We start from the raw sequence: 12,197 nt of genomic DNA, 5'->3' as shown, positions 1-12,197 counted from the left end.
TTAAGATAAGCAGGTCTCTTGGGGAAACTGTGGCTTGCATTAAAGGGCAGTTTGCTTTCATTAGCACAACTGTAATAACACATAAAAACCACAGAAATGTGTTTCATAATCTGCCAAATTTTATAAAACGGACATGATTATTAGTGGGTGTGGCCATGAAATAAATGTGGTCAAAAAATTACACGCGGCAATCCCTCTTTCTATGTTGGGAGGTATGCTATAGGTGAGTGTAATGTTGGAACTCTGAAGGGATGTGTATGCGCAATGAAGTAATATTTGTTAGACCAGGGTTGTCCAACTGGAGGCCCACCAAAGTATTTTTATATACCCAAGTCTAATTAAAGGCTCCAAAGACTTCACTGTATAACATCATTTTATTTTATTCCAGCCCTCAGACATGCTATTTGAGAAATAATGGGCCCTATACATACAGTAAGTTGTACAACACTGTATTAGAACATGTTATTATAAGTCACAAGGTACTGCTTGAGTAACACCTCCATACAGGTATGTTTCCCCATAGGCATAATCACTCAAGCTGAATTGTGTATTTATTTGTATGTGTCACATTACTGTGTCACAGTGATTAACTCTTACACTCTTGCTTAGTTCTACAATAAAGTTTAATATCCGTGTCTCTGGTGTTTGAGTCTGACAGCTCAGTAATTCAGGTGCTGATTCTGAACTGTTACAATTTTACAACATTGAGTTGATCCATTTCTCAGCAGCATCTCTGGAGTATCAGTAACTATTGTATCAAGTCTAACAACTGCCTGTAATGGAACCCAGAGATTCTGCTCAGCAGGGACAAAGATAAGAAATGGATCAACTAAATGTATCAATTCTGAATAGTTTAGAGGGTCGGCGACCCCCCCTTCCCAGAGCTGTTTTAGAAAGGTGAAAAATTTACACTTTAATATCAGAAGAACAGTCACTCATAGAAAATAGAAAGTAATTGGAAAAAATCTTTATTTCTGGTGAACTAACTGCAAAAAGTATTGGCAGGTGAACAACCCCTCTAAAGGGCAATTTCACTTTCATTAACAAAATTATCAATTTAGAACAGTTTACAGGGTCGGCGACCCCCCCTCCCAGAACTGCTTTAGAAGGTGAAAAATGAAACTTTAAACTTTACACTTTAATATTAGAAAAACAGTCACACATAGAAAATAGAAAGTACTTGGAAAACGTCTTTAATTCTATCTGAAAACCAACTGAACTGAAAAAAAGGGTTGGAAGCTGAACAACCCCTACTATTGCGATACTGCGGTTGATCCTAATTGTTTCGTCAGTACCAGGAACTAAATTACAGGTAAGGAAGAGTTCAGTGTAGTAACGTCCTTCTTGCAGTAACAGAGGAATTTAGGAGGATTCTCAACACTTGACAAGTCAAGGCCAGCTCATGTCTCCCTGCAGGTCAGGAATAGCGAGTATATAACTCAGCTGCTGCCACAACACATTGCCTGTATTCAGAGGAACAGATCAGAGCAGGATATCTTTCTACACTCAGTTGCAGGAGAGCCTCGCAGCACCCCCATATCCATGACACCAGCGTGAGTATGAATTTTATTTAGTTTGGAGTCACTGCTGGGGGTACAAACCTAATGCCACTCTGATAATGGGTAAGTCAGGCAGTTAATGAGACCCCTTTGTAACAAATCCTCTTTCTCACTGCTGCCACTTTCAGGCATTTACTCTTTCACAGAGGTGGCAGTGGAATATTTTAGCATTTTAGCAAAGACTGCGGTAGGTGACCTGCAATTGGCCCAGTGTCCAGCTCTATTTGGAGTTATTGATGCATATAGGGGTGGGGCTAAGTTTGCAATCTTCCCAGTGAATGGGCTCCCTGGCCCGGGGGGAGTACTGTATATAAATTGGGACCTGGTCATTGTGTTCCAGTGGGATCCAAACCAATACAAGGGTTCTGAAAATTATCATTGCATATGTTGCTGCACTGTCTTTCTCCAGCAGGTTCCTTGTGGCTGCACTCAGCCGCTTGTTTGTTGACTGTAAAGAATATTATGTATAGTCAAAATAGGAATGTCACCCGTCGGCTGTTTGTGAGTGATGTGAGTTGCTCTTTTGTCATCTTGCCTTACTGTCTCGCCGTTGTCCTACTGTCTCCATGTTGCCTTACTGTCTCCATCTTGACCTACTGTCTCCATCTTGCCTTACTGTCTCCATGTTGTCCTACTGTCTCCATCTTAGTCTACTGTCTCCATCTTGCCTTACGGTCTCCATGTTGTCTTACTGTCTCCATGTTGTCCTACTGTCTCCATGTTGCATTACTGTCTCCATCTTGTCCTACTGTCTCCATGTCGCCCTACTGTCTCCATGTTGTCCTACTGTCTCCATGTTGTCCTACTGTCTCCATGTTGTCCTACTGTCTCCATCTTGCTCTACTGTGTTTGTTTGTGTCCTCATGTCTCCATCCTGCCCCAGTTTCCCCCAAATCTTTCTATATACAAGTATGGCTGTGCAGGCTTTGGCTGTGCAGGGAAGTAAAGTCTGCTCTACTTGTCAGAATGTAGATGTGGAATGACCAGTGTGAGAATCTGCTGCTGCCCCAGATAATGTGACTGAATGTAAAAGCAGACAGAGAGTAATACAAGTGTTTGCAGCTGCTGGTCAGGGCACTAAATGTCACCCCACATAGGAGGGTGCAGGCGCATGAGAGCAAATCCTATTTATAGAGTGTCATGAGTTTAGATGATGTGCCAGCCCTGCAACTGCAGCACAAACTGTCACTTTCTGTGCTCTGTGTGGCACTGGCTTGTATTTGCCCAGCTCCTGGGTGTAACGGGGGTGCAGAGCGAGGGCACATGCTATAACTCCAATAATGTGAGTGGACAAACAGAGTGGGTGAGCCAAAGAGCGAGAAGTGATTGGGAGGGAACAGAAGGAAAGGGCAAGGAGAGGCCGATTATTTACAGCCATAACGTGGCCTAGTGGCTGGGAATAGGGAGTGGGATCAGCCGATTGGTTGTTTGGGATGCTGACAGCTCTGAGAATAGACGAGGGGAAGGGCTGCTCCTATTGATTGTACATGAGTAAAACACAGACTGGGGAGCCATACAGGGGCCTCTCACATCACTGCCTCAGGGATTTTATTTGTTCCACTTTCCCTGGACCTTTTGTTTCTGGATAAGGGAATTGTGGGTCACGGCTGCGCATGGCACCAGCAGGGGCACATTCACTGGGGATTTGCAGCAGAGAAGCCAAGGGATGAGACGTCGCAAGGAAGAGTTTTGTGTAACGTTCCACAACAAAGGCTCCTGTACCAAGTGGGTAAGTGGTTCCACTGATCGTCTCTACTGCTGCTGCTGCTTTCATCCTCCCCCTCCAATCAGCTTTTTCCCCCCACCAACCCCTTTAAGCACTAATCACCCTCTCCTCCCCACAAGCATAAAAGAAGGGGGCTTTGTAACCTAGTAACCAGGGTCCCAATACACAATCCGATTCAGATCGGCACACAGGCACCTGCAGGGGGGCAACTCGACAAAAGCCTCCGCACCAACTTCCATCTCATCTCTTGCAAATTCTTCTTTTGTGTATTGTTTGCACAGATGTCCTGAGCAAGTGCTGAATTCTGGGTAATTCTGTGTAACCTGGTGTGTGTACACAAGCTCCTATATGTATATACCTTGTAAACACATGGGGATCTTGTCCCTAATGGTTGGGGCAGACGGGCAGATTCGCCTCTTCTGCAGGGCGACAATCTCCCCGAACTGCCTTCCGTCTGCTTGAATGAAGAATCGCCTGCGCTAATGAACTGGCGGTAATTCGATTTCCGAAGTCGCCCAAAGTTTCCTCTTGAGGCAACTTCGGAAATCGAAGCACCAAGATTGTCAGGAGCAAATATTCCACCCAAAAATGAAATGCCATTCTAATATACAAGTTATGTATAATTGCTATTGAATGTCGGTCTATGTCTCCACTACTGATTTTGACTCTTGAATCAATGTAGCAGGAGCCAGTTGGTTAATAGGCCTGGAGGGGAACTACGGTTGCCACCTGGCCGGTAAAAATGCTGACTGATCCCAATGTTATTAATAGGGAATAAAGATAAATATATAGGAAGGTCAGTGATCCCAATGTTATTAATAGGGAATAAAGATAAATATATAGGAAGGTCAGTGATCCCAATGTTATTAATAGGGAATAAAGATAAATATATAGGAAGGTCAGTGATCCCAATGTTATTAATAGGGAATAAAGATAAATATATAGGAAGGTCAGTGATCCCAATGTTATTAATAGGGAATAAAGATAAATATATAGGAAGGTCAGTGATCCCAATGTTATTAATAGGGAATAAAGATAAATATATAGGAAGGTCAGTGATCCCAATGTTATTAATAGGGAATAAAGATAAATATATAGGAAGGTCAGTGATATGATCCCAATGTTATTAATAGGGAATAAAGATAAATATATAGGAAGGTCAGTGATCCCAATGTTATTAATAGGGAATAAAGATAAATATATAGGAAGGCCAGTGATCCCAATGTTATTAATAGGGAATAAAGATAAATATATAGGAAGGTCAGTGATCCCAATGTTATTAATAGGGAATAAAGATAAATATATAGGAAGGTCAGTGATCCCAATGTTATTAATAGGGAATAAAGATAAATATATAGGAAGGCCAGTGATCCCAATGTTATTAATAGGGAAAAAAGATAAATATATAGGAAAGACGGTATTTTGTTCCAGAAAAGGTGGCAACCCTAAGGAGAAATGAATTCTGCTACACTGTTTCAAGAGCCAGAAACAACAGTACAGAGAAAATAAACAGCCACATAGCATTTACACATGTCCATAATAAACCTATTGAGAATGAGGAATTAATGGAAAGTTGCTCACAACTGGATTTTATTTTTTCATTTCACGGAAACCGTTTTGGGGTGGAGATCTCTTTTCACCCTCAGGGTAATCCTGCTGAAGTTATGTAAAATGTGTATCAGCACCTCTACTTGCTATTACTGTCTCTTTATTTGGCAGTTGCACTTTCAAGGGGAAGTGAATCCCTGCATTAGGTTTTTATCTATTAATTCATCAGTGGTGGGACCTAATATGATCAATTACAGACGCATTTCCTCCAAGTTTGCCCAGGTATAGCAACTAATAAAATATTTGCTTTCAAACAGGTGGCCAGTAAATGCTACCTGCTGATCAGTTGCTATTGGTAACCAGACCAGCAGACGACATTGTGTAAGCGCTTATAACCTCATAAAAGGCTTTAGTTCCCCCTTTAAACAGCAAATGACATAAAAAACTCTGCAGATGAATTGAATCAAAACTATTTAAAGTGATGAAAAAAACCGAAAGTGATTTATTGGTATTCAAATCTGCTACACTCCAATTGGGTAAGTCCCTTCCCGGGCTTGGGGTTTATTTCAGCATAATGATGAAAACCAATATATAAAGGGGTTGTTCACCTTTGAGTTACCTTTTAGTATAATGTAGAGAGGGATATTCTGAGTAGGGATGCACCGAATCCACTATTTTGGATTCGGCCGAACCCCCGAATCCTAAGCAAAGGATTCGGCCGAATACCGAACCGAATCCGAACCCTAATTTGCATATGCAAATTAGGGGTGGGAAGGGGAATTTTTTTTTTACTTCCTTGTTTTGTGACAAAAAGTCACGCGATTTCCCTTTCCACCCCTAATCTGCATATGCAAATTAGGATTCGGATTCGGTTCGGCCAGGCACAAGGATTCGGCCGAATCCGAATCCTGTTGAAAAAGGCCGAATCCTGGCCGAATCCCGAACCGAATCCTGGATTCAGTGCATCCCTAATTCTGAGACAATGGCAATTGGTTTTCATTGTTCATTATTTGTGTTTTTTGAGTTATTTAGCTGCAGCTCTCCAGTTTTCAATTTCAGCCATCTGGTTGCTAGGGTCCAAATTACCCTAGCAACCATGCACTGATATGAATAAGAGATTGGAATATGTATAGGAGAGGCCTGAATAGAAAGACAAGGAATAAACTAGCAATAACAATACATTTGTAGCCTTATAGAGCATTTGTTTTTAGAAGGGGTCAGTGACTCCTACTTGAATGCTGGAAAGAGTCAGAAAGGACATGCTTTGCTAATAGTATTTGTTTATCATGGGGAATCCTAATAATGTCAGCAGTGTAATGTCAGTGGGGCATTAAAGGGCTGGTACATTTTAGTATGTTATAGAATGGCTTATTCTAAGCGACATTTCAATTGGCCTTTGTTTTTACAGGTATGGGATCCATTATCCGGAAACCCATTATCCAAAAAGCTCCGAATTACGGAAAGTCCGTCTCCCATAGACTCCGTTTCATCCTAATAATCCAAATTTTTAAAAATGATTTGCTTTTTCTCTGTAATAATGAAACAGTCGCTTGTACTTGATCCCAACTAAGATATAATTAATCCTTATTGGAAGCAAGACCAACCTAGTAGACTAAAGGTATGAAGATCCAAATTATGGAAAGATTCGTTATCCGGAAACCTCCAGGTCCCAAGCATTCTGGATAACAGGCCCCATACCTTTATTTACCTTATTCTGACTCTTTGCAGCTCTCAAATGGGGGTCACTGGCCCCATCCATAAACAATGTCTAAACTTCCAGAAACAAATAGAATGAATAGATTAGAATCATTTATACAGACATACCTGATTCTACAGATTGAAAGGAAACCATGACAGTCTGTATCTGTGCTCCTTGGGACTAGTTCCCCACCCCCTTAGGCTCACAGTGTAATGCAACCCTCCCTCGCCATGTTCTATTGTAAAGTGATACATTCTGGAGCTTGAAGTTCCTCTCATTTCCAGAGAATCCGTGTACCATCCAATACGAAAAGCAGAGGGACTGTAATAAAAATACCTGGTGGTCTAGCGGTGCGGCGGCGTGGACGTGATTGCGCCAGCGCACTTTGGCGCGGAAATGCACGTTCTTGGCGCAAATTCTTTCCCCTATACAAGGCCCATTCTGACTGCTGACAGATGCCTGTGATAGGATCTTGCTCCTTGTGGTTCCTGAAGCCCTGTGCTATCTGTTTGCCTGTATTCTGTAGCCTGATTATCCGGTTTGACCCCTGCCTGTTTCCTGACGACTCTCCATTCTGTATCCTGACCTGTGCCTGAATCTCCTGCTTGAACCCTACTGATTGATTAACCTGGTTTTGACCCTTGCCTGCCTGACTACGATTCTGTTATCCGCCTGCCTCGACCCAGCCTGTCTGACTATCCGCCTGCCTAATCCTTTTGTACCGTGACCTTCGGCCCAAAAGACTCTGCTAACAGCCGTGCCCCTTTGCCAGCCAGAACATCTCGCCTTGTACCCCTCGTTAAGTCCAGGGGGCACCCAAGTAAGCTGAGGGCTCCCCCCGAAGCCCAACGATGGTCACACTACTGGTAAAGCCGAGCCGAGACCAGGGTACTTGGCACCCTGGTTAAGCAGTTGTAAAGAGCAGGTTGTAGAAGTTTAGAAGGATAGGGAAGGTGAGAGATGGGAGGGTAGCTGAAAGGAGACCAAGGACCAGGTGATTAGGAGTAACTAGTTCATGTTTAAGAACAAGTCTCAGTGGAGAGGGAGAGACTGTTGAGCACTGAAAAGATGTCGGCCGTGGGTTAAAGTGTGGCATGTCTGGAGCTGACGATTGTGTGGTGTTTGTGTGACAGATGTGATGTTAGGTACTGGCCTATGTGTGACAGGGGAAGTGTTTGGTGCTGGCAGCTCACCACTAATGTGTCTCTTCTCACACAAGTTTACAGCAAGCTCTTGGGCTGTTAGAGAGGAAGAAGGTTTGACAGTGATGGGCAGAGGAGAGAGTTAGACGTTTGTAGCAGCCATTTGTATCCATTGTGACATCAGTAAGATTTAATAGATTTAATAGCTTGAGATGTGCTGTCACACGGGCACACCCTTGGCACACAACTGCCACTTGTCTGTTGATCTTGATATCACCTGGCAACTGATATACCTACACTGATATAACTACACTAACTACACTGATATAACTACACTGATATAACTACACTGATTTACCTACACTGATATAACTACACTGATATAACTACACTGATATACCTACACCGATATACCTACACCGATATAACTACACCGATATAACTTCACTGATATAACTACACTGATATAACTACACTGATATAACTACACCGATATAACTACACCGATATACCTACACTGATATAACTACACCGATATAACTACACCGATATACCTACACCGATATAACTACACCGATATAACTACACCGATATAACTACACCGATATAACTACACCGATATAACTACACCGATATAACTACACTGATATACCTAAACTGATATAACTACACTGATATACCTACACTGATATACCTACACTGATATAACTACACCGATATAACTACACCGATATAACTACACCGATATAACTACACCGATATACCTACACTGATATAACTACACCGATATAACTACACTGATATAACTACACTGATATAACTACACCGATATAACTACACCGATACCGATATAACTACACCGATATACCTACACTGATATAACTACACCGATATACCTACACCGATATAACTACACTGATATACCTAAACTGATATAACTACACTGATATACCTACACTGATATACCTACACTGATATAACTACACCGATATAACTACACCGATATAACTACACCGATATAACTACACCGATATACCTACACTGATATAACTACACCGATATAACTACACTGATATACCTACACTGATATAACTACACCGATATAACTACACCGATATAACTACACCGATATACCTACACTGATATAACTACACCGATATACCTACACCGATATAACTACACCGATATACCTACACTGATATAACTACACCGATATAACTACACCGATATAACTACACCGATATAACTACACCGATATACCTACACCGATATACCTACACTGATATAACTACACCGATATAACTACACTGATATACCTACACTGATATAACTACACCGATATAACTACACCGATATAACTACACCGATATACCTACACTGATATAACTACACCGATATACCTACACCGATATAACTACACTGATATACCTACACTGATATAACTACACCGATATAACTACACCGATATAACTACACCGATATAACTACACCGATATAACTACACCGATATACCTACACTGATATAACTACACTGATATACCTACACTGATATAACTACACCGAAATAACTACACCGATATAACTACACTGGATTTTGGGATAATACAAAGCTTGCCTTTAGCTTTTCAAAATGGCTGCTGCCCGCTTTCTGTGATCGTGAATTCCAAGACAGAAGCAAACTAAATTTAGAAAGAAATTATATAGTGTAAGTAAAGTTTATTTTGATGGTTAAACCTGATAGAAAAGAATTAGAAATTATTTCTTAGGGTGACAAGTCCCTTTTAAAGGGGTAGTCCACCTTAGTTAACTTCTAGTATGTTATAGAATGGCCAGTTCTAAGCAAACTGGCCTTCATTTTTTATTCTGTATAGTTTTTTGCTTTATTCTTCTGACTCTTTCCAGCTTTCAAAAGGGGGTCACTGACCCCATCTAAAAAACAAATGCACTCTAAGGCTACAAAATTATACTTTTAGTATGTTATAGAATGGCCAATACTAAGCAGATTTTCAATTGTTCTAAATTATTTATCTTTTATAGTTTCTCAATCATTTGCCTTTCCCTTCTGAATCTTTCCAGCATTCAAGTGGAGGTCACTGACCCCTTCTAAAAACAAATACTCCGTAAGGCTACAAATGTATTGTTACTTTTTATTCCTCATCTTTCTATTCAGGCCTCTCCTATTCATATTCCAGACTCTTATTCAAATCAGTGCATGGTTGCTAGGGTAATTCAAACCTTAGCAACCAGGCAGCTGAAATTGCAAGCTGGTTGAGCTGCTGAAAAAAAAGCTCAAAATCCACAAATAATACAAAATGAAAACCAACTGCAAATTGTCTTAGAATATCCCTCTCTACATCATACATGTTTCCTGTACCCATACCTCCCAACTGTCCCACTTTTCGTGGGACAGTCCCGATTTCAGTTACCAGTTAATTTAAAGGTGACTGGGGCATATCCATACAAGCTGATCCAACAAGCTTTCCCTGTATACGATGATGGGAATCACATCATCCAGCTAAGGCTAATAATAGGGACTGTAAATTATATCCAGACAGAAATAATAACTGCTCGCTACACACCCTCGCTAGAAGCCTCAGACTAGTTACAGTTTATACAGTCAGCCCTGTAATGTGTAACATGAAACAGCACATTTACATTTTATTGTGCATTTATTATATATGTGTTATTTATTTATTGGACATGGTGTATGCTTGTAAATCTGACGCCTCATTCTTTTCTGATTACAGTAACAGCACAAGAATGTAAGTGTAGAATACGCTAACAATGCTATTATGGATGTAGATCATAATGGAACAACATCACTAAAAATAGACCTCGCATTGGTAGAGTATGGGCACTCCCCAACTATCACAAAACAATAGGGAATAAAGATAAATATATAGGAAGGTCAGTGATCCCAATGTTATTAATAGGGAATAAAGATAAATATATATAAGGTCAGTGATCCCAATGTTATTAATAGGGAATAAAGATAAATATATAGGAAGGTCAGTGATCCCAATGTTATTAATAGGGAATACAGATAAATATATAGGAAGGTCAGTGATCCCAATGTTATTAATAGGGAATAAAGATAAATATATAGGAAGGTCAGTGATATGATCCCAATGTTATTAATAGGGAATAGAGATAAATATATAGGAAGGTCAGTGATCCCAATGTTATTAATAAGGAATAAAGATAAATATATAGGAAGGTCAGTGATCCCAATGTTATTAATAGGGAATAAAGATAAATATATAGGAAGGTCAGTGATCCCAATGTTATTAATAGGGAATAAAGATAAATATATAGGAAGGCCAGTGATCCCAATGTTATTAATAGGGAATAAAGATAAATATATAGGAAGGCCAGTATTTTCTCCAGAAAAGGTGGCAACCCTATGCATGAGACAGGTAATTTGTTATGGCAAAGTTATAAGTAGCATTCAAAGTCAATATCATGAAAAGAGAGTTTAATTTCTGGTGTCAGTATCACTTTAAAGTATGTTAGGGCCCTGTCTGATTCCATTCGGAATGTCGGTTCCTTACATGATAGCTGCAAAATGGAATTAATTTAAAGGGGTGGTTCACCTTTAAGTTAACTGTTAGTATGTTATAGAATTGGCCAATTCTAAGCCACTATTTAGTTGGTCTCCATTATTTATTTATATAGTTTTTGAAATATTTGCCAAGAGATTCACCGAATCCAGGATTCAGTTCGGGATTTGGCCAGGATTCTGACTTTTTCAGCAGGATTTGGCCGAATCCTTCTGCCTGGCCGAACCGAATCCTAATTTGCACATGCAAATTAGGGGTGGGGAGGAAAATTGCGTGACTTTTTGTGACAAAACAAGGACGTAAAAAATATTTCCCACCCCTAATTTGCATATGCAAATGAAGATTCAGGTTCAGTTCGGTATTCGGCCGAATCTTTTATGAAGGATTCTGGGGTTTGGCTGAATCCAAAAACGTGGATTTGGTGCATCCCTATATTTCCCTTCTTCTTCTGACTCTTTATTGTTTCAAATACTCTTTAAGGTTACAGATTTATTGTTATTGCTACTATTTTTATTACTCCTCTTTCTATTCCAGCCTCTCTTATTCATATTGCAGTCCCTTGTTCAAATCAGTGCATGGTTGCTATGGTAATTTGGACCCTAGCAACCAGATTGCAAACTGGAGAATACAAAACTAAATAGCTCGAAAACCACAAACAATAAGTAATGAAAACCAAATAGTCTCAGAATATCACTCTGTCCATCATACTAACAGTTAATTTAAAGGTGAATAACCCCTTTAAAAAGAAAGAAGGAAGAAGGGCCCACATTACTGTCCTGCGCACCCCTCTGACTACACAGAAGCAAAGCAGTGATATAATGTTATTTGTATCCCTATTGCACAACAATGTGCCAGGCTCCCAGTTTTAACCCCTACGTGTAGCGTTTCTGTATTTGGGACTGACTTCTGATAGGTGATTTCGGTTCTGGATTCGGCCCTTTTCAGCAGGATTCGGATTCGGCC

The 12,197-nt window shown here is 40.4% G+C and overlaps 1 protein-coding gene across 11 annotated transcripts in view; it reads left to right on the top strand.

Moving 5' to 3' along the window:
• Window positions 1-1,358: 1,358 nt before the first annotated feature.
• arhgef10l.L (Rho guanine nucleotide exchange factor 10 like L homeolog) overlaps window positions 1,359-12,197 on the top strand; it is a 94,316-nt gene continuing 83,477 nt past the window's right edge. For 4 of the 11 annotated variants that reach the window (XM_041569868.1, XM_041569869.1, XM_018226540.2 and 1 more), the window contains exon 1: window positions 1,360-1,553. In XM_041569868.1, the coding sequence (XP_041425802.1) occupies window positions 1,543-1,553 (11 nt within the window). In that variant the 5' untranslated portion in view covers window positions 1,360-1,542. Of the gene's footprint in view, window positions 1,554-2,702; window positions 3,289-12,197 lie in introns of those variants that run through there. The other 7 variants (XM_041569872.1, XM_041569873.1, XM_041569871.1 and 4 more) reach the window with 4 other exon arrangements.

This window comes from Xenopus laevis, chromosome 7L (assembly GCF_017654675.1).
Source record: "Xenopus laevis strain J_2021 chromosome 7L, Xenopus_laevis_v10.1, whole genome shotgun sequence".
NCBI lineage: Eukaryota > Metazoa > Chordata > Amphibia > Anura > Pipidae > Xenopus > Xenopus laevis.
Note: the sequence above shows the minus strand (reverse complement) of the source record. Positions and strands in the feature narration are given on the sequence as shown.